This window comes from Oncorhynchus keta, chromosome 3, assembly GCF_023373465.1.
Source record: "Oncorhynchus keta strain PuntledgeMale-10-30-2019 chromosome 3, Oket_V2, whole genome shotgun sequence".
In the NCBI taxonomy this organism is placed as follows: domain Eukaryota; kingdom Metazoa; phylum Chordata; class Actinopteri; order Salmoniformes; family Salmonidae; genus Oncorhynchus; species Oncorhynchus keta.
In genome coordinates this window covers 20,042,906-20,070,209 of record NC_068423.1, presented here as the reverse complement: position 1 = coordinate 20,070,209, position 27,304 = coordinate 20,042,906, and the positions used below count along the sequence as shown (strand labels likewise).

Below are 27,304 nucleotides of genomic sequence, written 5' to 3'. Positions count from 1 at the left end.
GTCTAGGAGGGAGTTATGGGAGGTCTAGGAGGGAGTTATGTGGGAGGAGGAGGTCTAGGAGGGAGTTATGTGGGAGGAGGAGGTCTAGGAGGGAGTTATGTGGGAGGAGGAGGTCTAGGAGGGAGTTATGTGGGAGGAGGAGGTCTAGGAGGGAGTTATGTGGGAGGAGGAGGTCTAGGAGGGAGTTATGTGGGAGGAGGAGGTCTAGGAGGGAGTTATGTGGGAGGAGGAGGTCTAGGAGGGAGTTATGTGGGAGGAGGAGGTCTAGGAGGGAGTTATGTGGGGAGGAGGAGGTCTAGGAGGGAGGTATGTGGAGGAGGAGGTCTAGGAGAGGGAGTTATGTGGGAGGAGGAGGAGGTCTAGGAGGGAGTTATGTGGGAGGAGGAGGTCTAGGAGGGAGTTATGTGGGAGGAGGAGGTCTAGGAGGGAGTTATGTGGGAGGAGGAGGTCTAGGAGGGAGTTATGTGGGAGGAGGAGGTCTAGGAGGGAGTTATGTGGGAGGAGGAGGTCTAGGAGGGAGTTAAGTGGGAGGAAGAGGAGGTCTAGGAGGGAGGTATGTGGGAGGAGGAGGAGGTCTAGGAGGGAGGTATGTGGGAGGAGGAGGAGGTCGAGGAGGGAGGTATGTGGGAGGAGGAGGAGGTCTAGGAGGGATGTATGTGGGAGGAGGAGGAGGTCTAGGAGGGTGGTATGTGGGAGGAGGAGGTGGTCAAGGAGGGTGGTATGTGGGAGGAGGAGGTGGTCAAGGAGGGAGGTATGTGGGAGGAGGAGGTGGTCTAGGAGTGAGTTCTATACGGAGGAGGTGGTCTAGGAGGGAGTTCTATAGGGAGGAGGAGGAGGTCTAGGAGGGAGGTATGTGGGAGGAGGAGGTGGTCTAGGAGGGAGTTCTATAGGGAGGAGGAGGTGGTCTAGGAGGGAGGTATGTGGGAGGAGGAGGTGGTCTAGGAGGGAGTTCTATAGGGAGGAGGAGGTGGTCTAGGAGGGAGTTCTATAGGGAGAAGGTGGTCTAGGAGGGAGTTCTATAGGGAGGAGGAGGTGGTCTAGGAGGGAGTTCTATAGGGAGGAGGAGGTGGTCTAGGAGGGAGTTCTATAGGGAGGAGGAGGTGGTCTAGGAGGGAGTTCTATAGGGAGGAGGAGGTGGTCTAGGAGGGAGTTCTATAGGGAGGAGGAGGTGGTCTAGGAGGGAGTTCTATAGGGAGGAGGAGGTGGTCTAGGAGGGAGTTCTATAGGGAGGAGGAGGTGGTCTAGGAGGGAGGTATACTGGGAGGAGGAGGTGGTCTAGGAGGGAGGTATACTGGGGGAGGAGGTGGTCTAGGAGGGAGGTATACTGGGAGGAGGTGGTCTAGGAGGGAGGGATACAGGGAGGAGGAGGTGGTCTAGGAGGGAGGTATACTGGGAGGAGGAGGAGGTCTCGGAGGGAGGTATACTGGGAGGAGGAGGAGGTCTCGGAGGGAGGTATGTGGGAGGAGTGGGTGGTCTAGTAGAGAGGTATGTGGGAGGAGGAGGTGGTCTAGGAGGAGGTATACTGGGAGGAGGAGGAGGTCTCGGAGGGAGGTATGTGGGAGGAGGTGGTCTAGTAGAGAGGTATGTGGGAGGAGGAGGAGGTCTAGGAGGGAGTTCTATAGGGAGGAGGAGGTGGTCTAGGAGGGAGTTCTATAGGGAGGAGGTGGTGGTCTAGGAGGGAGTTCTATAGGGAGGAGGAGGTGGTCTAGGAGGGAGTTCTATAGGGAGGAGGAGGTGGTCTAGGAGGGAGTTCTATAGGGAGGAGGAGGTGGTCTAGGAGGGAGTTCTATAGGGAGGAGGAGGTGGTCTAGGAGGGAGGTATATTGGGAGGAGGAGGTGGTCTAGGAGGGAGGTATACTGGGAGGAGGAGGTGGTCTAGGAGGGAGGTATACTGGGAGGAGGTGGTCTAGGAGGGAGGTATACAGGGAGGAGGAGGTGGTCTAGGAGGGAGGTATACAGGGAGGAGGAGGTGGTCTAGGAGGGAGGTATACTGGGAGGAGGAGGAGGTCTCGGAGGGAGGTATGTGGGAGGAGTGGGTGGTCTAGTAGAGAGGTATGTGGGAGGAGGAGGTGGTCTAGGAGGGAGGTATACTGGGAGGAGGAGGAGGTCTCGGAGGGAGGTATGTGGGAGGAGGAGGTGGTCTAGTAGAGAGGTATGTGGGAGGAGGAGGTGGTCTAGGAGGGAGGTATATTGGGAGGAGGAGATGGTCTAGGAGGGAGGTATGTGGGAGGAGGTGGTCTAGGAGGGAGGTATGTGGGAGGAGGAGGTGGTCTAGGAGGGAGGTATATTGGGAGGAGGAGGTGGTCTAGGAGGGAGGTATGTGGGAGGAGGAGGTGGTCTAGGAGGGAGGTATATTGGGAGGAGGAGGTGGTCTAGGAGGGAGGTATATTGGGAGGAGGAGGTGGTCTAGGAGGGAGGTATGTGGGAGGAGGTCTAGGAGGGAGGTATGTGGGAGGAGGAGGAGGTCGAGGAGGGAGGTATATTGGGAGGAGGAGGTGGTCTAGGAGGGAGGTATACAGGGAGGAGGAGGTCTATGAGGGAGGTATGTGGGAGGAGGAGGTCTATGAGGGAGGTATGTGGGAGGAGGTCTATGAGGGAGGTATGTGGGAGGAGGAGGTGGTCTATGAGGGAGGTATGTGGGAGGAGGTCTATGAGGGAGGTATGTGGGAGGAGGTCTATGAGGGAGGTATGTGGGAGGAGGTCTATGAGGGAGGTATGTGGGAGGAGGAGGTCTATGAGGGAGGTATGTGGGAGGAGGAGGTGGTCTAGGAGGGAGGTATGTGGAGGAGGAGGTGGTCTAGGAGGGAGGCATGTGGGAGGAGGAGGTGGTCTAGGAGGAGGTATGTGGGAGGAGGAGGTGGTCTAGGAGGAGGCATGTGGGAGGAGGAGGTGGTCTAGGAGGGAGGTATGTGGGAGGAGGAGGTCTAGGAGGGAGGTATGTGGGAGGAGGAGGAGGTCGAGGAGGGAGGTATATTGGGAGGAGGAGGTGGTCTAGGAGGGAGGTATGTGGGAGGAGGAGGAGGTCTAGGAGGGAGGTATGTGGGAGGAGGAGGTGGACTAGGAGAGAGGTATAGAGGGAGGAGGAGGAGGTCTAGGAGGGAGGTATGTGGGAGGAGGAGGTGGTCTAGGAGGGAGGTATAGAGGGAGGAGGAGGTGGTCTAGGAGGGAGGTATAGAGGGAGGAGGAGGAGGTCTAGGAGGAAGGTATGTGGGAGGAGGAGGTGGTCTAGGAGGGAGGTATATTGGGAGGAGGAGGAGGTCTAGGAGGGAGGTATAGGGAGGAGGAGGAGGTCTAGGAGGGAGGTATAGGGAGGAGGAGGTGGTCTCGGAGGAAGGTATGTGGGAGGAGGTAGTCTAGGAGGGAGGTATACAGGGAGGAGGAGGTGGTCTAGGAGGGAGGTATGTGGGAGGAGGAGGTGGTCTAGGAGGGAGGTATGTGGGAGGAGGAGGAGGTCTAGGAGGGAGGTATGTGGGAGGAGGTGGTCTAGGAGGGAGGTATATTGGGAGGAGGAGGTGGTCTAGGAGGGAGGTATGTGGGAGGAGGAGGTGGTCTAGGAGGGAGGTATGTGGGAGGAGGAGGTGGTCTAGGAGGGAGGTATGTGGTCTAGGAGGAGGTATGTGGGAAGAGGAGGAGGTCTATGAGGGAGGTATGTGGGAGGAGGTCTAGGAGGGAGGTATGTGGGAGGAGGAGGAGGTCTAGGAGGGAGGTATGTGGGAGGAGGTGGTCTAGGAGGGAGTTATGTGGGAGGAGGAGGTCTAGGAGGGAGGTATGTGGGAGGAGGAAGAGGTCTAGGAGGGAGTTCTATAGGGAGGAGGAGGTGGTCTAGGAGGGAGGTCTATTGGGAGGAGGAGGTGGTCTAGGAGGGAGTTCTATAGGGAGGAGGAGGTGGTCTAGGAGGGAGGTATATAGGGAGGAGGAGGTGGTCTAGGAGGGAGGTATACAGGGAGGAGGAGGTGGTCTAGGAGGGAGGTATACAGGGAGGAGGAGGTGGTCTAGGAGGGAGGTATACAGGGAGGAGGAGGAGGTCTAGGAGGGAGGTATGTGGGAGGAGGGGTGGTCTAGTAGAGAGGTATACTGGGAGGAGGAGGAGGTCTCGGAGAGGAGGCATGTGGGAGGAGGAGGTGGTCTAGGAGGGAGGTATGTAGGGAGGAGGAGGTGGTCTAGGAGGGAGGTATGTGGGAGGAGGAGGTCTATGAGGGAGGTATGTGGGAGGAGGTCTAGGAGGGAGGTATGTGGGAGGAGGAGGTGGTCTAGGAGGGAGGTATGTGGGAGGAGGAGGTGGTCTAGGAGGGAGGTATATTGGGAGGAGGAGGTGGTCTAGGAGGGAGGTATATTGGGAGGAGGAGGTGGTCTAGGAGGGAGGTATGTGGGAGGAGGTCTAGGAGGGAGGTATGTGGGAGGAGGAGGAGGTCTAGGAGGGAGGTATATTGGGAGGAGGAGGTGGTCTAGGAGGGAGGTATGTGGGAGGAGGAGGAGGTCTAGGAGGAGGTATGTGGGAGGAGGAGGTGGACTAGGAGAGAGGCATAGAGGGAGGAGGAGGAGGTCCAGGAGGAGGCATGTGAGGAGGAGGTGGTCCAGGAGGAGGTATAGAGGGAGGAGGAGGTGGTCAGGAGGAGGTATAGAGGAGGAGGAGGAGGTCCAGGAGGAAGGTATGTGGGAGGAGGAGGTGGTCCAGGAGGGAGGTATATTGGGAGGAGGAGGAGGTCCAGGAGGGAGGTATAGGGAGGAGGAGGAGGTCTAGGAGGGAGGTATAGGAGGAGGAGGTGGTCTCGGAGGAAGGTATGTGGGAGGAGGTAGTCTAGGAGGAGGTATACAGGAGGAGGAGGTGGTCCAGGAGGGAGGTATGTGGGAGGAGGAGGAGGTCTAGGAGGAGGGTATGTGGGAGGAGGAGGTGGTCTAGGAGGAGGAGGTATATTGGGAGGAGGAGGTGGTCTAGGAGGGAGGCATGTGGGAGGAGGAGGAGGTCCAGGAGGGAGGCATAGGAGGGAGGTATGTGGGAGGAGGAGGAGGTCTAGGAGGAGTTATGTGGGAGGAGGTGGTCTAGGAGGAGGTGGGAGGAGGAGGTGGTCCAGGAGGGAGGTATGGGAGGAGGAGGTGGTCTAGGAGGGAGGCATGTGGGAGGAGGAGGTGGTCCAGGAGGGAGGCATGTGGGGAGGAGGTGGTCCAGGAGGGAGGTATGTGGGAGGAGGAGGTGGTCCAGGAGGGAGGTATGTGGGAGGAGGAGGTGGTCTAGGAGGGAGGTATGTGGAGGAGGAGGTGGTCCAGGAGGGAGGTATGTGGGAGGAGGAGGTGGTCCAGGAGGAGGTATGTGGGAGGAGGAGGTGGTCCAGGAGGAGGCATGTGGGAGGAGGTGGTCCAGGAGGGAGGTATGTGGGAGGAGGTGGTCTCCAGGAGGAGGTATGTGGGAGGAGGAGGTGGTCTAGGAGGGAGGTATGTGGGAGGAGGAGGTGGTCCAGGAGGAGGTATGTGGGAGGAGGAGGTGGTCCAGGAGGAGGTATGTGGGAGGAGGAGGTGGTCTAGGAGGGAGGCATGTGAGGAGGAGGTGGTCTAGGAGGAGGTATGTGGGAGGAGGAGGTGGTCTAGGAGGAGGTATGTGGGAGGAGGAGGTGGTCTAGGAGGGAGGTATGGGAGGAGGAGGTGGTCTAGGAGGGAGGTATGTGGGAGGAGGAGGTGGTCTAGGAGGGAGGTATGTGGAGGAGGAGGTGGTCTAGGAGGGAGGTATGTGGGAGGAGGAGGTGGTCTAGGAGGGAGGTATGTGGGAGGAGGAGGTGGTCTAGGAGGGAGGTATGTGGGAGGAGGAGGTGGTCTAGGAGGGAGGTATGTGGGAGGAGGAGGTGGTCTAGGAGGGAGGTATGTGGGAGGAGGAGGTGGTCTAGGAGGGAGGTATGTGGGAGGAGGAGGTGGTCTAGGAGGGAGGTATGTGGGAGGAGGAGGTGGTCTAGGAGGGAGGTATGTGGGAGGAGGTGGTCTAGGAGGGAGGTATGTGGGAGGAGGAGGTGGTCTAGGAGGGAGGTATGTGGGAGGAGGAGGTGGTCTAGGAGGGAGGTATGTGGGAGGAGGAGGTGGTCTAGGAGGAGGTATGTGGGAGGAGGAGGTGGTCTAGGAGGAGGTATGTGGGAGGAGGAGGTGGTCCAGGAGGAGGTATGTGGGAGGAGGAGGTGGTCCAGGAGGAGGTATGTGGGAGGAGGAGGTGGTCCAGGAGGATGGGAGGAGGAGTGGAGGAGAGGAGGTGGTCCAGGAGGAGGGAGGTATGTGGGAGGAGGTCTATGAGGGAGGTATGTGGGAGGAGGTCTATGAGGGAGGTATGTGGGAGGAGGTCTATGAGGGAGGTATGTGGGAGGAGGTCTAGGAGGGAGGTATGTGGGAGGAGGTCTAGGAGGGAGGTATGTGGGAGGAGGTCTAGGAGGGAGGTATGTGGGAGGAGGTCTAGGAGGGAGGTATGTGGGAGGAGGTGGTCTAGGAGGGAGGTATGGGAGGAGGTGGTCTAGGAGGGAGGTATGTGGGAGGAGGTGGTCTAGGAGGGAGGTATGTGGGAGGAGGTGGTCTAGGAGGGAGGTATGTGGGAGGAGGTGGTCTAGGAGGGAGGTATGTGGGAGGAGGTGGTCTAGGAGGGAGGTATGTGGGAGGAGGTGGTCTTGGAGGGAGGTATGTGGGAGGAGGTGGTCTAGGAGGGAGGTATGTGGGAGGAGGTGGTCTAGGAGGGAGGTATGTGGGAGGAGGTGGTCTTGGAGGGAGGTATGTGGGAGGAGGTGGTCTTGGAGGGAGGTATGTGGGAGGAGGTGGTCTAGGAGGGAGGTATGTGGGAGGAGGTGGTCTAGGAGGGAGGTATGTGGGAGGAGGTGGTCTAGGAGGGAGGTATGTGGGAGGAGGTGGTCTTGGAGGGAGGTATGTGGGAGGAGGTGGTCTAGGAGGGAGGTATGTGGGAGGAGGTGGTCTAGGAGGTAGCAGCAATAGTGTACCTTGAGTTTCCTCCGAGCGTTGAACTTGCGCAGACATTCCACTGTCTCCTGTCTGTGGATCATAGACGCCACGGTGGAACGTTGCTATAGGAGGGGACAGAGACGAGTATCAAACACTATACAAAACTGTATGTATGTATGTATGTCCATGTCCGAATATCTGAACTTAATTTTTAAATAGTAGGTGGATTTTTAGTATGCAAAAATAGGTTTTATATATTAGGTGAAATGTCTCAAATTCAGTCTGCACTAAATGCCAGAATGTCATACTTATTTCAGCTTTACGTCTATACATTAAGAAAATATAAACACAACAACTTCAAAGACTTTACTGAGTTGCAGTTCATATTAGGAAATCTGTCAATTGAAATAAATTCATTTGGCCCTAATATATATGGATTTCACATGACTGGGCAGGAGTGCAGATATGGTTGGGCCTGGGTCCACTCACAGCCAGGCAGAGCCAATCAGAATTAGTTTTTTATTACATACAGGAATACTCCTCATTAGATTATACATTCTCGGCACGGGGGAGTCTAGAATGTTGTACACCAGGGCCTCCTGGGTGGTGCAGTGGTCTAAGGCACTGCATCGCAGCGCTAGCTGTGCCACCAGAGACTCTGGGTTCAGCCCAGGCTCTGTTGCAGCCGGGCCGCCGCGCGCAGTACACGCTGACCAGGTCGCTAGGTGTACGGTGTTTCCTCCGACACATTGGTGCGGCTGGCTTCCGGGTTGGATGCGCGCTGTGTTAAGAAGCAGTGCGGCTTGGTTGGGTTGTGTATCGGAGGAGGCATGGCTTTCGACCTTCGTCTCTCCCGAGCCCACCACGAAATTGGGGAGAAAAGGGGGTAAAAAATGTAAAATTATATATATATATATATATATAAATAATGTTGTACACAGTATGTCGTTTTAGTAAGTAGTAGGCAAGACAGGTTTTGGACGCGGCCGCCTCGCGTGCGTGTGCGCGTGCGTGCGTGTGTGTGCGCTTACGCAGATCCATGGATGTTTGAGAGCCTGATCAGCAGTGATTCTCTTGGAAGGATTAATAGTCAACATCTGATTAATAAGGTTCTTAGCCTCTGGAGTAACAGTGTCCCACTCTGGAGAGGGAAACTGGGGGGGGGAAGAGAGACAGGAAGAGAAACAGAAAAAAAATACCATGATCTGCATTATGTCCATAACAAACAGATTTCTTCACAATCAGTCTTCCTACAATTCAGAATGTTAACGTGTGTTTGAATGTCTCAGTACCAGTCTTCATTAACTATATAACCTGAATACTAGACAAACACACAAACACACACACCTCTGCAATGCGTCAGGAGGCTGATAGGATCAATAGCTGGGGTGCAACTCTCAATCTGACACTATTAAAAATTCCCCAGCTGTCCAGCCAACCCCTGCACAGTACCCAAACACAGATACACACACAAACTCACATCATAGGCCCCAGCCTTGATCTGCTGGTAGAGTTTGTGTTGGTCTTCATCCCAGAATGGAGGATAGCCCACCAACAAGATATACAGAATAACACCTAGAGAGAAAGAGAGAGACAAAGACCGAGCGAGAGACCGAGAAAGAGAGACAGAGAGAGAGAGAAAGAGACACAGAGACACAGAGACACAGAGACACAGAGAGACAGAGAGACAGAGAGACAGAGAGACAGAGAGACAGAGAGACAGAGAGAGACAGAGACACAGAGACACAGAGAGACAGAGAGACAGAGAGACAGAGAGACAGAGAGACAGAGAGACAGAGAGACAGAGAAAGGCAGATAGATTGGTTAAGTTTTCTGTAAACCCTGGTGTAAGATGGATGACCTCTCTTCAGCAATGGGATGGTGACACACATTACCCAGTAGTCACTAGATGATTATTTACATTTGTTCTCCGTCTACAGTTGAAGAGGTTTAAGGCTTACCACAGGCCCATATGTCCACAGGCTTTCCGTAGGCATCCTTCCTCAGGACCTCAGGGGACAGATAGCCAGGGGTACCTGCGAAACCTGCCCGACACATAAAAACAAAATGGCTTCACACTTACATTGTCCTGGAAAGAACATTCACTTTGTCTGCAGCAAAGTGGTGAAATCTGTCTGGTACCACCAGACAGAAGAGTGGTCTGGTGCCACCAGACAGAAGAGTGGTCTGGTGCCACCAGACAGAAGAGTGGTCTGGTGCCACCAGACAGAAGAGTGGTCTGGTACCACCACACAGAAGAGTGGTCTGGTGCCACCACACAGAAGAGTGGTCTGGTGCCACCACACAGAAGAGTGGTCTGGTGCCACCACACAGAAGAGTGGTCTGGTGCCACCAGACAGAAGAGTGGTCTGGTGCCACCAGACAGAAGAGTGGTCTGGTACCACCAGACAGAAGAGTGGTCTGGTACCACCAGACAGAAGAGTGGTCTGGTTACCACCCCACAGAAGAGTGGTCTGGTAACCACCCCACAGAAGAGTGGTCTGGTAACCACCCCACAGAAGAGTGGTCTGGTAACCACCCCACAGAAGAGTGGTCTGGTAACCACCCCACAGAAGAGTGGTCTGGTACCACCACACAGAAGAGTGGTCTGGTACCACCACACAGAAGAGTGGTCTGGTGCCACCACACAGAAGAGTGGTCTGGTGCCACCACACAGAAGAGTGGTCTGGTGCCACCACACAGAAGAGTGGTCTGGTGCCACCACACAGAAGAGTGGTCTGGTGCCACCAGACAGAAGAGTGGTCTGGTGCCACCAGACAGAAGAGTGGTCTGGTACCACCAGACAGAAGAGTGGTCTGGTACCACCAGACAGAAGAGTGGTCTGGTACCACCAGACAGAAGAGTGGTCTGGTACCACCAGACAGAAGAGTGGTCTGGTACCACCAGACAGAAGAGTGGTCTGGTACCACCAGACAGAAGAGTGGTCTGGTACCACCAGACAGAAGAGTGGTCTGGTACCACCAGACAGAAGAGTGGTCTGGTACCACCAGACAGAAGAGTGGTCTGGTACCACCAGACAGAAGAGTGGTCTGGTACCACCAGACAGAAGAGTGGTCTGGTACCACCAGACAGAAGAGTGGTCTGGTACCACCAGACAGAAGAGTGGTCTGGTACCACCAGACAGAAGAGTGGTCTGGTACCACCAGACAGAAGAGTGGTCTGGTACCACCAGACAGAAGAGTGGTCTGGTGCCACCAGACAGAAGAGTGGTCTGGTGCCACCAGACAGAAGAGTGGTCTGGTGCCACCAGACAGAAGAGTGGTCTGGTACCACCAGACAGAAGAGTGGTCTGGTACCACCAGACAGAAGAGTGGTCTGGTACCACCAGACAGAAGAGTGGTCTGGTGCCACCAGACAGAAGAGTGGTCTGGTGCCACCAGACAGAAGAGTGGTCTGGTGCCACCAGACAGAAGAGTGGTCTGGTGCCACCAGACAGAAGAGTGGTCTGGTGCCACCAGACAGAAGAGTGGTCTGGTACCACCAGACAGAAGAGTGGTCTGGTACCACCAGACAGAAGAGTGGTCTGGTACCACCAGACAGAAGAGTGGTCTGGTGCCACCAGACAGAAGAGTGGTCTGGTACCAACAGACAGAAGAGTGGTCTGGTACCACCACACAGATGAGTGGTCTGGTACCACCACACAGATGGTTTGTGTTTTGGTTCATCAGGCTTGTTTCCTAACACTACACTACAAGCTTAAGTAACCCATATCGCATTTACTGCAATGAGCCAGTACATATGCTTCCTACCTACACAAATACACAAATTACTCATCACACAAAATACATTTGCAAGCCAAGCCACCAGTCTGTTTAAGAAACTCAATATAATCCAACGCATCTCCAACTCCGTCCCAGACAGCCTACCTAAACCCTTTGATGGGTTCTTCCTGGTTAACTCCCAAATCCACACATTCAACCAGACACTGCAATAGCCTTCACCCTCCCTGCTGGCGCATTTCAGTCAATTCTCTGTTCCATACGGAGGTTCCATACTCTGGAACTCCTATCTTCACATTGACAAAACAATGACTAGGGGTCAGTCTGATGACCCAAACTACCCACTCGTCCCCTCCATGTAGCCTGGCTCTCACACATAATCAAACATGGTTCATGTTTACTGTGTATATCATGTAAAAATAAAAGTGCGCTTGTTCAGCAGATTTAACCAACTTTTTTTTGTACTTTTGTACACCGTTTTCTTTGGTGCAAATAAACAAAACCTAAACACGTTGGATGAAGGGTGTGTGTGGTCTTACCGAACCATGCCTGTTGGTCCCCCTGCACCTCGATGGCCAGGCCAAAGTCTGCCAGCTTCACCGCAGCTCCCTTCATCTTACTGGCCAGGAGCAGGTTCTCAGGCTGGGGGGGTAGAAACAGAGAGAGTGTACGGGGAAGTAGAAACAGAGAGAGTGTACGGGGAAGTAGAAACAGAGAGAGATGAGGAAAGGTGTGTGTGTACAGGGGAAGTAGAAACAGAGAGAGTGTACGGGGAAGTAGAAACAGAGAGAGTGTACGGGGAAGTAGAAACAGAGAGTGTACAGGGGAAGTAGAAACAGAGAGAGATGAGGAAAGGTGTGTGTGTACAGGGGAAGTAGAAACAGAGAGTGCATACAGGGGGGGTAGAAACAGAGAGAGTGTACAGGGGAAGTAGAAACAGAGAGAGTGTACAGGGAAGTAGAAACAGAGAGAGTGTACAGGGAAGTAGAAACAGAGAGAGTGTACAGGGAAGTAGAAACAGAGAGAGTGTACAGGGAAGTAGAAACAGAGAGAGTGTACAGGGGAAGTAGAAACAGAGAGAGTGTACAGGGAAGTAGAAACAGAGAGAGTGTACAGGGAAGTAGAAACAGAGAGAGTGTACAGGGAAAGTAGAAACAGAGAGAGTGTACAGGGGAAGTAGAAACAGAGAGAGTGTACAGGGGAAGTAGAAACAGAGAGTGTACAGGGAAAGTAGAAACAGAGAGAGTGTACAGGGAAAGTAGAAACAGAGAGAGTGTACAGGGAAAGTAGAAACAGAGAGAGTGTACAGGGAAAGTAGAAACAGAGAGAGTATACAGGGAAAGTAGAAACAGAGAGAGTATACAGGGAAAGTAGAAACAGAGAGAGTATACAGGGGAAGTAGAAACAGAGAGAGCGGGACAGAATGCATTTGTCAAATGTGTAATTCCTTTTGTTCTTCTGTACCGTTCTGACAAGGCAACATTTACACATGCAAATCAAAGATTATTATTACATTCAGTCGGGGAAAAAAAGGGGGGGGTAAGGAGACATGAAGGAGGAAGAGGAGGCACGTAAGAGAAAGATGAGTAAAGATCTCTCATATAATTAAAATCATGCATTCTACTGTACTAGGTACTCAATATGCATTTCTAAACTGGGTGGTTCGAGCCCTTAATGATGATTGACCGCTACGATATATCAGACCGTATACCACGGCTTTGAAAAAACGTTTATCCAATTACGTTGGTAACCAGTTTATAATAGCAATAAGGCACCTCAGGGAGTTTGTGAAATAAGGCCAATAGACCACAGCTACGGGCTGTATCCAGGCAGTCCTCGTGGTGTCGTGCATAAGAACAGCCCTTATATGGCTAATATACCACAGCTATCACACCTCCTCTGGCCTTATTGCTTAAGTACATATATGATTGGATGTATTTACTCACTGGATCATGTGACGTATGTAATTCACCTTCAAATACAAGCCTGGCGTGTGTACTGGCCTTAACACTGATGATAGTTTGATACCAAAACGTTTGCAATTTAATTTTCCTCATTTGTATTGTTGCATTTAAGCATGTGTTTTGGATTTGTCCACATTCGACAGTGTGCGGGTCTCCATCTCTCCCACGACTCTCTCTGCGGCCATATATGGACATAGGGTTGTAGTCATGGAAACCACTTGGGAGTCATTTAAACAGCCCTGCAGACTGCATGCTAAGTGTACTGCGTGTGTGCGTGTGCGTGTATGCGTGTGTGCGTGTGTGCGCGTGTGTAAAGGACTGCAGTAAAAGCCTACTCAGGATAAAAGGCCAACAAATCAGCCAGACTGCAAACAAGAGGTAATACAGCTATCCTCAGACACCAGGGATGTGCATGGTTATTAGAATATTCAAAATAAGCCTATTTTAAAACACTGAAAATGCTTTTTCTAAATTCAATTATCCAAGTAACATTGTTACATACAAGGACACACCATGACATTTCAAATGATTCAAACTTTTCAATTTTTTTTATTTTTATGACATATGCCCCACAAAAAGCCTGGTAGCCATCAGGTAGCCTTCACAGTGTGTAGCTTGTTGTTTATGTTGGCCAATCAAAGTGGCAAAGAGGCTCAATGTAGAGCAAGTGGACTGAGAGTTCACCAATGCAATGCAAGATGGAATTAAAAAGTTAGCGAAATGAAATAGTATTCTACAGTGAGCAACAAACAGGTAGGCTGTTTTATCTGAAAGGGTTGAGGACAAAGTGCAGCATGTGGCCTCAATAAACCTGGCTAGCTTCTCTAGATTACTGCAGTCAAGATAGGCACTATTATATGGGAGGGAGAATAGTCGGCGAGCTGTAGGGAGTCGGCGAGCTGTAGGGGAGTCGGCGAGCTGTAGGTGAGTCGTAGTGGAGTTGGCGAGCTGTAGGGAGTCGAGTGGAGCCGGCGAGCTGTAGGAGTCGAGTGAGCCGGCGAGCTGTAGGGGAGTCGGCGAGCTGTAGGGGAGCCGGCGAGCTGTAGGTGAGTCGAGTGAGCCGGCGAGCTGTAGGGAGTCGGCGAGCTGTAGGTGAGTCGTAGTGGAGTCGGCGAGCTGTAGGGGAGTCGGCGAGCTGTAGGAGTCGGCGAGCTGTAGGGAGTCGGCGAGCTGTAGGTGAGTCGAGTGGAGTTGGCGAGCTGTAGGGGAGTCGGCGAGCTGTAGGTGAGTCGTAGTGGAGTCGGCGAGCTGTAGGGGAGTCGTAGTGGAGTCGGCGAGCTGTAGGGGAGTCGTAGTGGAGTCGGCGAGCTGTAGGGGAGTCGTAGTGGAGTTGGCGAGCTGTAGGGGAGTCGTAGTGGAGTCGGCGAGCTGTAGGGGAGTCGTAGGGGAGTCGGCGAGCTGTAGGGGAGTCGGCGAGCTGTAGGGGAGTCGGCGAGCTGTAGGGGAGTCGTAGTGGAGTCGGCGAGCTGTAGGGGAGTCGTAGGAGTCGGCGAGCTGAAGGAGTCGTAGGGAGTCGGCGAGCTGAAGGAGTCGAGTGGAGTCGGCGAGCTGTAGGGGAGTCGAGGAGTCTGCGAGCTGTAGGGGAGTCGTAGTGGAGTCCGGCGAGCTGAAGGGGAGTCGTGGAGTCGGCGAGCTGTAGGGGAGTCGTAGTGGAGTCTGCGAGCTGTAGGGAGTCGAGTGGAGTTGGCGAGCTGTAGGGGAGTCGAGTGAGTCGGCGAGCTGTAGGGGAGTCGAGTGAGTCGGCGAGCTGTAGGGGAGTCGGCGAGCTGTAGGAGTCGTAGTGAGTCGGCGAGCTGTAGGGGAGTCGTAGTGGAGTTGGCGAGCTGTAGGGGAGTCGTAGTGAGCCGGCGAGCTGTAGGGGAGTCGTGGAGTCGGCGAGCTGAAGGGAGTCGTAGGGGAGTCGGCGAGCTGAAGGGGAGTCGTAGTGAGTCGGCGAGTTGTAGGGGAGTCGGCGAGCTGTAGGAGTCGTAGTGGAGTCGGCGAGCTGAAGGGGAGTCGGCGAGCTGTAGGGGAGTCTGCGAGCTGTAGGGGAGTCGAGTGAGTCGGCGAGCTGAAGGGGAGTCGAGTGGAGTCGGCGAGCTGTAGGGGAGTCGAGTGGAGTCGGCGAGCTGTAGGGGAGTCGAGTGAGCCGGCGAGCTGAAGGGGAGTCGTAGTGGAGTCGGCGAGCTGTAGGGGAGTCGAGGGAGTCTGCGAGCTGTAGGGAGTCGTGTGAGTGGAGTTGGCGAGCTGTAGGGGAGTCGTAGTGAGTCGGCGAGCTGTAGGGGAGTCGTGTGAGTCGGCGAGCTGTAGGGGAGTCGGCGAGCTGTAGAGTCGTGTGAGTCGGCGAGCTGTAGGGGAGTCGAGTGGAGTTGGCGAGCTGTAGGAGTCGTGAGTGAGTCGGCGAGCTGTAGGGGAGTCGTAGTGGAGTCGGCGAGCTGAAGGGGAGTCGTAGGGGAGTCGGCGAGCTGAAGGGGAGTCGAGTGGAGTCGGCGAGTTGTAGGAGTCGGCGAGCTGTAGGGGAGTCGTAGTGGAGCCGGCGAGCTGAAGGGGTCGGCGAGCTGTAGGGGAGTCTGCGAGCTGTAGGGGAGTCGAGTGGAGTCGGCGAGCTGAAGGAGTCGAGTGGAGTCGGCGAGCTGTAGGGGAGTCGTAGTGGAGTCGGCGAGCTGTAGGGAGTCGAGTGAGTCGGCGAGCTGTAGGGGAGTCGTAGTGAGTCGGCGAGCTGTAGTGGAGTCGGCGAGCTGTAGGGGGTCGGCGAGCTGTAGTGAGTCGGCGAGCTGTAGGGGAGTCGGCGAGCTGTAGGGGAGTCGGCGAGCTGTAGGGGAGTCGAGGAGTCGGCGAGCTGTAGGGGAGTCGGCGAGCTGTAGGGGAGTCGGCGAGCTGTAGGAGTCGGCGAGCTGTAGGAGTCGGCGAGCTGTAGGGGAGCGGCGAGCTGTAGGGGAGTCGGCGAGCTGTAGGGGAGTCGGCGAGCTGTAGGGGAGTCGGCGAGCTGTAGGGGAGTCGGCGAGCTGTATGGGAGTCGTAGTGGAGTCGGCGAGCTGTAGGGGAGTCAGCGAGCTGTAGGGGAGTCGTAGTGGAGTCGGCGAGCTGTTGGGGAGTCGGCGAGCTGTAGGGGAGTTGTAGTGGAGTCAGCGAGCTCTCTCCCTCCGTCCGTCTTCTCGCCCCGCAGCTGCAGCAATAAAGCCCCAGCCTCACTCACGTGCACAGTAGTGCTCAAATAAATGTTACCATGCATTTCAAATATCTTGATCTCCGGCAAGAAAGAAAGAAAACCATTTCATAGTGAAATTATTTCAAACCCTACCAGATACATGCTCAGACTATGTCAAAGCGATTCACTTCTGTGTTCCATCTATTCCGGGTCACATTAACAAAGAGCCATCCAGTGATGTGTCTTCATGGTGTTTCGTTGGAAGACCCATCTGATAAGAATCCATTATGTTTATCCCAACCAATCAGCCGCGAGGAGCCAGGCTGCAGTGATGTCACGGGGGTTGTCATGGTAACCACGGGGTTAATCTCACAATCCCTTGTCTTGGACACCTTTACTTTGAGTCAGGACTGTGTGTGGTCCGTGACTAGGAGTCCTTGTTTCCTTGCCATTGGGGAGAGTAGACCATAAGTTTGCCCTCTCCCTGCTTACGTGCAGATGACACTAACACACACACAACCCCCCCCGGTCAAGGACAGACATGTGGTGTGTGTGTGTGTGTGTGAGAAAAAAAGATGAGGGCTAAAGAGGGGGAAACAGAGAGGGAGGGGACAAGTGAAACAAGGGACAGTGGGAGGGATGGAACTACAAGAGCAGTGCGTTGCCATGGCCACGAGCAAAGGTGTGTGTGGTAGTCATAGCAACAGGCGGCCAAACACACACGCTCACCACTCACCTTGAGGTCCCTGTGGACGATGTCATGGTGGTGGATATGTTGAACACTCTCCAAGATCTGGTTAATACACTGACTGGAGAGGAGAGGAGATCAGGTTAATACACTGACTGGAGAGGAGAGGGGATTAGGTTAATAGACTGACTGGAGAGGAGAGGGGATCAGGTTAATAGACTGACTGGAGAGGAGAGGAGATCAGGTTAATACACTGACTGGAGAGGAGAGGAGATCAGGTTAATACACTGACTGGAGAGGAGGGGGGATCAGGTTAATACACTGACTGGAGAGGAGGGGGGATCAGGTTAGTACACTGACTGGAGAGGAGAGGAGATCAGGTTAATACACTGACTGGAGAGGAGAGGAGATCAGGTTAGTACACTGACTGGAGAGGAGAGGAGATCAGGTTAGTACACTGACTGGAGAGGAGAGGGATCAGGTTAATAGACTGACTGGAGAGGAGAGGGGATCAGGTTAATAGACTGACTGGAGAGGAGAGGGGATCAGGTTAATAGACTGACTGGAGAGGAGAGGGGATCAGGTTAATACACTGACTGGAGAGGAGAGGAGAGGAGATCAGGTTAATACACTGACTGGAGAGGAGAGGAGATCAGGTTAATACACTGACTGGAGAGGAGAGGAGAGGAGATCAGGTTAATACACTGACTGGAGAGGAGAGGAGAGGAGATCAGGTTAATACACTGACTGGAGAGGAGAGGAGATCAGGTTAATACACTGACTGGAGAGGAGAGGAGATCAGGTTAATACACTGACTGGAGAGGAGAGGAGATCAGGTTAATACACTGACTGGAGAGGAGAGGAGATCAGGTTAATACACTGACTGGAGAGGAGAGGAGATCAGGTTAATACACTGACTGGAGAGGAGATCAGGTTAATACACTGACTGGAGAGGAGAGGGGATCAGGTTAATACACTGACTGGAGAGGAGAGGAGATCAGGTTAATACACTGACTGGAGAGGAGAGGAGATCAGGTTAATACACTGACTGGAGAGGAGAGGGGATCAGGTTAATACACTGACTGGAGAGGAGATCAGGTTAATACACTGACTGGAGAGGAGATCAGGTTAATACACTGACTGGAGAGGAGATCAGGTTAATACACTGACTGGAGAGGAGATCAGGTTAGTACACTGACTGGAGAGGAGGGGGGATCAGGTTAGTACACTGACTGGAGAGGAGAGGGGATCAGGTTAATACACTGACTGGAGAGGAGGGGGGATCAGGTTAGTACACTGACTGGAGAGGAGAGGAGATCAGGTTAATACACTGACTGGAGAGGAGATCAGGTTAATACACTGACTGGAGAGGAGATCAGGTTAATACACTGACTGGAGAGGAGATCAGGTTAATACACTGACTGGAGAGGAGATCAGGTTAATACACTGACTGGAGAGGAGATCAGGTTAATACACTGACTGGAGAGGAGATCAGGTTAATACACTGACTGGAGAGGAGATCAGGTTAATACACTGACTGGAGAGGAGATCAGGTTAATACACTGACTGGAGAGGAGATCAGGTTAATACACTGACTGGAGAAGAGATCAGGTTAATACACTGACTGGAGAGGAGATCAGGTTAATACACTGACTGGAGAGGAGAGGAGATCAGGTTAATACACTGACTGGAGAGGAGAGGAGATCAGGTTAATACACTGACTGGAGAGGAGATCAGGTTAATACACTGACTGGAGAGGAGAGGAGATCAGGTTAATACACTGACTGGAGAGGAGAGGAGATCAGGTTAATACACTGACTGGAGAGGAGAGGGATCAGGTTAATACACTGACTGGAGAGGAGAGGGGATCAGGTTAATACACTGACTGGAGAGGAGATCAGGTTAATACACTGACTGGAGAGGAGAGGAGATCAGGTTAATACACTGGCTGGAGAGGAGAGGGGATCAGGTTAATACACTGACTGGAGAAGAGAGGGGATCAGGTTAATACACTGACTGGAGAGGAGAGGGGATCAGGTTAATACACTGACTGGAGAGGAGAGGAGAGGAGATCAGGTTAATACACTGACTGGAGAGGAGAGGAGATCAGGTTAATACACTGACTGGAGAGGAGAGGAGATCAGGTTAATACACTGACTGGAGAGGAGAGGAGATCAGGTTAATACACTGACTGGAGAGGAGAGGAGATCAGGTTAATACACTGACTGGAGAGGAGAGGAGATCAGGTTAATACACTGACTGGAGAGGAGAGGAGATCAGGTTAATACACTGACTGGAGAGGAGAGGAGATCAGGTTAATACACTGACTGGAGAGGAGAGGAGATCAGGTTAATACACTGACTGGAGAGGAGAGGAGATCAGGTTAATACACTGACTGGAGAGGAGAGGAGATCAGCTTAATAGACTGACTGGAGAGGAGAGGGGATCAGGTTAATACACTGACTGGAGAGGAGAGGAGATCAGGTTAATAGACTGACTGGAGAGGAGAGGAGATCAGGTTAATAGACTGACTGGAGAGGAGAGGAGATCAGGTTAATACACTGACTGGAGAGGAGAGGAGATCAGGTTAATAGACTGACTGGAGAGGAGAGGAGATCAGGTTAATAGACTGACTGGAGAGGAGAGGAGATCAGGTTAATAGACTGACTGGAGAGGAGAGGAGATCAGGTTAATAGACTGACTGGAGAGGAGAGGAGAGGAGATCAGGTTAATACACTGACTGGAGAGGAGAGGAGATCAGGTTAATAGACTGACTGGAGAGGAGAGGAGATCAGGTTAATAGACTGACTGGAGAGGAGAGGAGAGGAGATCAGGTTAATACACTGACTGGAGAGGAGAGGAGATCAGGTTAATACACTGACTGGAGAGGAGGGGGGATCAGGTTAATACACTGACTGGAGAGGAGAGGGGATCAGGTTAATACACTGACTGGAGAGGAGGGGGGATCAGGTTAGTACACTGACTGGAGAGGAGAGGAGATCAGGTTAATACACTGACTGGAGAGGAGATCAGGTTAATACACTGACTGGAGAGGAGATCAGGTTAATACACTGACTGGAGAGGAGATCAGGTTAATACACTGACTGGAGAGGAGATCAGGTTAATACACTGACTGGAGAGGGGATCAGGTTAATACACTGACTGGAGAGGAGATCAGGTTAATACACTGACTGGAGAGGAGAGGAGATCAGGTTAATACACTGACTGGAGAGGAGATCAGGTTAATACACTGACTGGAGAGGAGATCAGGTTAATACACTGACTGGAGAGGAGATCAGGTTAATACACTGACTGGAGAGGAGAGGAGATCAGGTTAATACACTGACTGGAGAGGAGATCAGGTTAATACACTGACTGGAGAGGAGATCAGGTTAATACACTGACTGGAGAAGAGATCAGGTTAATACACTGACTGGAGAGGAGATCAGGTTAATACACTGACTGGAGAGGAGATCAGGTTAATACACTGACTGGAGAGGAGATCAGGTTAATACACTGACTGGAGAGGAGAGGAGATCAGGTTAATACACTGGCTGGAGAGGAGAGGGGATCAGGTTAATACACTGACTGGAGAGGAGAGGGGATCAGGTTAATACACTGACTGGAGAGGAGAGGAGAGGAGATCAGGTTAATACACTGACTGGAGAGGAGAGGAGAGGAGATCAGGTTAATACACTGACTGGAGAGGAGAGGAGATCAGGTTAATACACTGACTGGAGAGGAGAGGAGATCAGGTTAATACACTGACTGGAGAGGAGATCAGGTTAATACACTGACTGGAGAGGAGAGGAGATCAGGTTAATAGACTGACTGGAGAGGAGATCAGGTTAATACACTGACTGGAGAGGAGAGGAGATCAGGTTAATACACTGGCTGGAGAGGAGAGGGATCAGGTTAATACACTGACTGGAGAGGAGAGGGATCAGGTTAATACACTGACTGGAGAGGAGAGGAGATCAGGTTAATAGACTGACTGGAGAGGAGAGGGGATCAGGTTAATACACTGACTGGAGAGGAGAGGAGATCAGGTTAATACACTGACTGGAGAGGAGAGGGGATCAGGTTAATAGACTGACTGGAGAGGAGGAGAGGGATCAGGTTAATACACTGACTGGAGAGGAGAGGAGATCAGGTTAATAGACTGACTGGAGAGGAGAGGAGATCAGGTTAATAGACTGACTGGAGAGGAGAGGAGATCAGGTTAATACACTGACTGGAGAGGAGAGGAGATCAGGTTAATAGACTGACTGGAGAGGAGAGGAGATCAGGTTAATACACTGACTGGAGAGGAGATCAGGTTAATACACTGACTGGAGAGGAGATCAGGTTAATACACTGACTGGAGAGGAGAGGAGATCAGGTTAATACACTGACTGGAGAGGAGAGGAGATCAGGTTAATACACTGACTGGAGAGGAGATCAGGTTAATACACTGACTGGAGAGGAGATCAGGTTAATACACTGACTGGAGAAGAGATCAGGTTAATACACTGACTGGAGAGGAGATCAGGTTAATACACTGACTGGAGAGGGGATCAGGTTAATACACTGACTGGAGAGGAGATCAGGTTAATACACTGACTGGAGAGGAGAGGAGATCAGGTTAATACACTGGCTGGAGAGGAGAGGGGATCAGGTTAATACACTGACTGGAGAAGAGAGGGATCAGGTTAATACACTGACTGGAGAGGAGAGGGGATCAGGTTAATACACTGACTGGAGAGGAGAGGAGAGGAGATCAGGTTAATACACTGACTGGAGAGGAGAGAGAGGAGATCAGGTTAATACACTGACTGGAGAGGAGAGGAGATCAGGTTAATACACTGACTGGAGAGGAGAGGAGATCAGGTTAATACACTGACTGGAGAGGAGAGGAGATCAGGTTAATACACTGACTGGAGAGGAGAGGAGATCAGGTTAATACACTGACTGGAGAGGAGAGGAGATCAGGTTAATACACTGACTGGAGAGGAGAGGAGATCAGGTTAATACACTGACTGGAGAGGAGAGGAGATCAGGTTAATACACTGACTGGAGAGGAGAGGAGATCAGGTTAATACACTGACTGGAGAGGAGAGGAGATCAGCTTAATAGACTGACTGGAGAGGAGAGGGGATCAGGTTAATACACTGACTGGAGAGGAGAGGAGATCAGGTTAATAGACTGACTGGAGAGGAGAGGAGATCAGGTTAATAGACTGACTGGAGAGGAGAGGAGATCAGGTTAATACACTGACTGGAGAGGAGAGGAGATCAGGTTAATAGACTGACTGGAGAGGAGAGGAGATCAGGTTAATAGACTGACTGGAGAGGAGAGGAGAGGAGATCAGGTTAATACACTGACTGGAGAGGAGAGGAGATCAGGTTAATAGACTGACTGGAGAGGAGAGGAGAGGAGATCAGGTTAATAGACTGACTGGAGAGGAGAGGAGAGGAGATCAGGTTAATACACTGACTGGAGAGGAGAGGAGATCAGGTTAATAGACTGACTGGAGAGGAGAGGAGAGGAGATCAGGTTAATACACTGACTGGAGAGGAGAGGAGATCAGGTTAATACACTGACTGGAGAGGAGAGGAGATCAGGTTAATACACTGACTGGAGAGGAGAGGAGATCAGGTTAATACACTGACTGGAGAGGAGAGGAGATCAGGTTAATACACTGACTGGAGAGGAGAGGAGATCAGGTTAATACACTGACTGGAGAGGAGAGAGATCAGGTTAATACACTGACTGGAGAGGAGATCAGGTTAATACACTGACTGGAGAGGAGATCAGGTTAATACACTGACTGGAGAGGAGATCAGGTTAATACACTGACTGGAGAGGAGATCAGGTTAATACACTGACTGGAGAGGAGATCAGGTTAATACACTGACTGGAGAGGAGATCAGGTTAATACACTGACTGGAGAGGAGATCAGGTTAATACACTGACTGGAGAGGAGATCAGGTTAATACACTGACTGGAGAGGAGAGGAGATCAGGTTAATACACTGACTGGAGAGGAGAGGAGATCAGGTTAATACACTGACTGGAGAGGAGAGGAGATCAGGTTAATACACTGACTGGAGAGGAGATCAGGTTAATACACTGACTGGAGAAGAGATCAGGTTAATACACTGACTGGAGAGGAGATCAGGTTAATACACTGACTGGAGAGGAGATCAGGTTAATACACTGACTGGAGAGGAGATCAGGTTAATACACTGACTGGAGAGGAGATCAGGTTAATACACTGACTGGAGAGGAGAGGGGATCAGGTTAATACACTGACTGGAGAGGAGAGGGATCAGGTTAATACACTGACTGGAGAGGAGATCAGGTTAATACACTGACTGGAGAGGAGAGGAGATCAGGTTAATACACTGGCTGGAGAGGAGAGGGATCAGGTTAATACACTGACTGGAGAGGAGAGGGGATCAGGTTAATACACTGACTGGAGAGGAGAGGAGATCAGGTTAATACACTGACTGGAGAGGAGAGGAGAGGAGATCAGGTTAATACACTGACTGGAGAGGAGAGGAGATCAGGTTAATACACTGACTGGAGAGGAGAGGAGATCAGGTTAATACACTGACTGGAGAGGAGATCAGGTTAATACACTGACTGGAGAGGAGAGGAGATCAGGTTAATAGACTGACTGGAGAGGAGATCAGGTTAATACACTGACTGGAGAGGAGAGGAGATCAGGTTAATACACTGGCTGGAGAGGAGAGGGATCAGGTTAATACACTGACTGGAGAGGAGAGGGATCAGGTTAATACACTGACTGGAGAGGAGAGGAGATCAGGTTAATAGACTGACTGGAGAGGAGAGGGGATCAGGTTAATACACTGACTGGAGAGGAGAGGAGATCAGGTTAATAGACTGACTGGAGAGGAGAGGGGATCAGGTTAATAGACTGACTGGAGAGGAGAGGGGATCAGGTTAATAGACTGACTGGAGAGGAGAGGAGATCAGGTTAATAGACTGACTGGAGAGGAGAGGAGATCAGGTTAATAGACTGACTGGAGAGGAGAGGAGATCAGGTTAATACACTGACTGGAGAGGAGAGGAGATCAGGTTAATAGACTGACTGGAGAGGAGAGGAGATCAGGTTAATAGACTGACTGGAGAGGAGAGGAGATCAGGTTAATACACTGACTGGAGAGGAGATCAGGTTAATAGACTGACTGGAGAGGAGAGGAGAGGAGATCAGGTTAATAGACTGACTGGAGAGGAGAGGAGATCAGGTTAATACACTGACTGGAGAGGAGAGGAGATCAGGTTAATACACTGACTGGAGAGGAGAGGAGATCAGGTTAATACACTGACTGGAGAGGAGAGGAGATCAGGTTAATACACTGACTGGAGAGGAGAGGAGATCAGGTTAATACACTGACTGGAGAGGAGAGGGGATCAGGTTAATACACTGACTGGAGAGGAGAGGAGATCAGGTTAATACACTGACTGGAGAGGAGAGGGGATCAGGTTAATACACTGACTGGAGAGGAGAGGGGATCAGGTTAGTACACTGACTGGAGAGGAGAGGAGATCAGGTTAATACACTGACTGGAGAGGAGATCAGGTTAATACACTGACTGGAGAGGAGAGGAGATCAGGTTAATACACTGACTGGAGAGGAGATCAGGTTAATACACTGACTGGAGAGGAGATCAGGTTAATACACTGACTGGAGAGGGGATCAGGTTAATACACTGACTGGAGAGGAGATCAGGTTAATACACTGACTGGAGAGGAGATCAGGTTAATACACTGACTGGAGAGGAGAGGAGATCAGGTTAATACACTGACTGGAGAGGAGAGGAGATCAGGTTAATACACTGACTGGAGAGGAGATCAGGTTAATACACTGACTGGAGAGGAGATCAGGTTAATACACTGACTGGAGAGGAGATCAGGTTAATACACTGACTGGAGAGGGGATCAGGTTAATACACTGACTGGAGAGGAGATCAGGTTAATACACTGACTGGAGAGGAGATCAGGTTAATACACTGACTGGAGAGGAGATCAGGTTAATACACTGACTGGAGAGGAGATCAGGTTAATACACTGACTGGAGAGGAGATCAGGTTAATACACTGACTGGAGAGGAGATCAGGTTAATACACTGACTGGAGAGGAGAAGAGAGGAGAAAATCAATGATCCAGTCATCACTAAACGTGTATGTTTGTACTGAAAGCTCAACAGGTTACTACAATAGTGGTTCTCAGCCTTAGTTTTGTCACTGTTACATGCTTGGATTAGCCCTGAAGTACCCCCTAATGAGCATTTGACCAATATGTCCAGGTTCCTTTGAGACTTCCCAGTTACCCCATGTGGATAGGCCAGTTAGCAAAGATAAGAAATCATGCCACTCTCCCACGGTTTTGACCTGCGCTGTGCTACGCAGCTGCCTAACCATGGTAACAGTAAGTAGGGAGGGCCCACCTGGCGTCGGCCTCGCTGTAGTACTCCCTAGCAACGATGTCTTCAAACAATTCTCCTCCTGTCACCCTGAGAGACAGAGACCGAGCGACAGAGGAGAGACCGAGAGGGAGAAAGACAGAGGAAGGAGGAACAGATTGTTATCATACATAAAGAAACCTCTCATGGAGGCACAAGCACAAGCCAGGAAGGTCGGTGTGTGTGTGTTATACTCACAGGTCAAAGACAAGGTAGTGAAAGCCTTCCTCTGAGATACTGTCATGTAGCCTCACTAGAGAGAAAGAGAGGGTGGAGAAGAGGGAGAGAAAGGGAATTATGAGATTTAACAGTGGAATACGTAATGGCTACTTAGACATTCTAGATCTGACTTAATGTATAGTTTTGTTTCAGGGTTTAGGGTTGGAGGTTAAAGGTTATGTAAAAAGGTACATTTGTGTGCAATAAGTAGCAGGTCCTCCCTGCAGCAAGTACAGTATGAGTGTTCATCTCTCCCCGTCCCTCTCCCCGTCCCTCTCCCCCTCTCCCCGTCCCTCTCCCCGTCCCTCTCCCGTCCCTCTCCCCGGTCCCTCTCCCCGTCCCCTCTCCCCGTCCCTCTCCCCCCGTCCCTCTCCCGTCCCTCTCCCCCGTCCCTCTCCCCGTCCCTCTCCCCGTCCCTCTCCCCGTCCCTCTCCCCGTTCCCTCTCCCGTTCCCTCTCCCCGTCCCTCTCCCCGTCCCTCTCCCCGTCCCTCTCCCCGTCCCTCTCCCGTCCTCTCCCCGTCCAAGGTTTATATGAAGCTCAGACAAATGAGAAGGAGCGAGAGAGGCAGAATGAGAAAGAGGGAGAAAGATAGACAGAATAGAGAAACTATAAAAAGGAGAGAAAGACAAGGAGGGAGGGGCAGAGCAATCTGGGACACTGAAAAGAGAGCCAGAAAGAAGGGAGAGGGAAGGAGGGATAGATGATAAAGGGATGCAACTGAAAGAGACAGTACAAAGTCGTCATTGACTCATCAGTATGGCCTCATCTCTTCCTCCCCCCTCTGTCCTCCTGGTCATTTATTTTTTTAAACAACAACTTTGATTTGAACAGAAAATAAGCATTATTGAAGTCCCGTTCATTCAGGTTTTATTGTCCTCAATTAGATGACTTTTCATAAACCTGAATTCTGAAACAGACCTACCTATGTTTGAGTGTTTGAGCAGGCGGCAGATACGCGCCTCTCGTTCCAGCTTCTGGTGATCTGAGGAGAGAAAAACGCCGTTATAACCTGCCAATGAGAGCTTATTCAGTTAGAAAACCGGCTAATGAAAGGTTTAGAACAAGGTGAACACACACAGGGTGAGACAGCTCCACACACACACACAGGGTGAGACAACTCCACACACACACACACACACACACACACACACAGGGTGAGACAACTCCACACACACACACACAGGGTGAGACAGCTCCACACACAGGGTGAGACAACTCCACACACACACACACACAGGGTGAGACAACTCCACACACACACACACAGGGTGAGACAACTCCACACACACACACACAGGGTGAGACAGCTCCACACACAGGGTGAGACAACTCCACACACACACACGGTGAGACAACTCCACACACACACACGGTGAGACAACTCCACACACACACACACACACACACACACACACACACACACACAGGGTGAGACAGCTCCACACACACACACACAGGGTGAGACAACTCCACACACACACACACACACAGGGTGAGACAACTCCACACACACACACACACACACACACACACACACAGGGTGAGACAGCTCCACACACACACACACACAGGGTGAGACAACTCCACACACACACACACAGGGTGAGACAACTCCACACACACACACACACACACACACACACACACACACACACACAGGGTGAGACAGCTCCACACACACACACACACAGGGTGAGACAACTCCACACACACACACACACAGGGTGAGACAACTCCACACACACACACACACACACACACACAGGGTGAGACAACTCCACACACACACACACACACACAGGGTGAGACAACTCCACACACACACAGGGTGAGACAACTCCACACACACACACACACACACACACACACACACACACACACACACACACACAGGGTGAGACAACTCCACACACACACACACACACACACACACACACACACACACACACACACAGGTGAGACAGCTCCACACACGCACACAGGGTGAGACAGCTCCACACACGCACACAGGGTGAGACAGCTCCACACACGCACACAGGGTGAGACAGCTCCACACACGCACACAGGGTGAGACAGCTCCACACACGCACACAGGGTGAGACAGCTCCACACACGCACACAGGGTGAGACAGCTCCACACACGCACACAGGGTGAGACAGCTCCACACACGCAC

The 27,304-nt window shown here is 52.0% G+C and overlaps 1 protein-coding gene and 1 long non-coding RNA gene across 7 annotated transcripts in view; one reads left to right on the top strand and one right to left on the bottom strand.

The window, feature by feature from the left end:
• The window catches only part of LOC118381573 (calcium/calmodulin-dependent protein kinase type II subunit gamma-like), a 62,357-nt gene that overhangs the window by 15,019 nt on the left and 20,034 nt on the right, over positions 1 to 27,304 (bottom strand). Inside the window, exons 3-11 of the mRNA XM_052492586.1 lie at positions 26,053 to 26,112; positions 25,108 to 25,162; positions 24,895 to 24,960; positions 16,489 to 16,561; positions 11,201 to 11,303; positions 8,883 to 8,966; positions 8,402 to 8,496; positions 7,953 to 8,075; positions 6,960 to 7,043 (exon numbers count right to left, since the gene is read on the bottom strand). Coding sequence (XP_052348546.1) covers positions 6,960 to 7,043; positions 7,953 to 8,075; positions 8,402 to 8,496; positions 8,883 to 8,966; positions 11,201 to 11,303; positions 16,489 to 16,561; positions 24,895 to 24,960; positions 25,108 to 25,162; positions 26,053 to 26,112 — 743 coding nt within the window. The remainder of the gene's footprint in view (positions 1 to 6,959; positions 7,044 to 7,952; positions 8,076 to 8,401; positions 8,497 to 8,882; positions 8,967 to 11,200; positions 11,304 to 16,488; positions 16,562 to 24,894; positions 24,961 to 25,107; positions 25,163 to 26,052; positions 26,113 to 27,304) is intronic.
• On the top strand, positions 890 to 6,066 carry LOC127914839 (uncharacterized). Of its 6 annotated transcripts, XR_008089336.1 has the most exons (4): positions 3,478 to 3,594; positions 4,229 to 4,294; positions 5,719 to 5,963; positions 5,994 to 6,066. It is a non-coding gene; the product is annotated as an uncharacterized LOC127914839 (long non-coding RNA). The 6 variants fall into 6 exon arrangements; XR_008089339.1 differs by lacking the exons at positions 3,478 to 3,594; positions 4,229 to 4,294 and adding an exon at positions 890 to 933 and having other exon boundaries at positions 5,703 to 5,963; XR_008089338.1 differs by lacking the exons at positions 3,478 to 3,594; positions 4,229 to 4,294 and adding an exon at positions 1,634 to 2,349.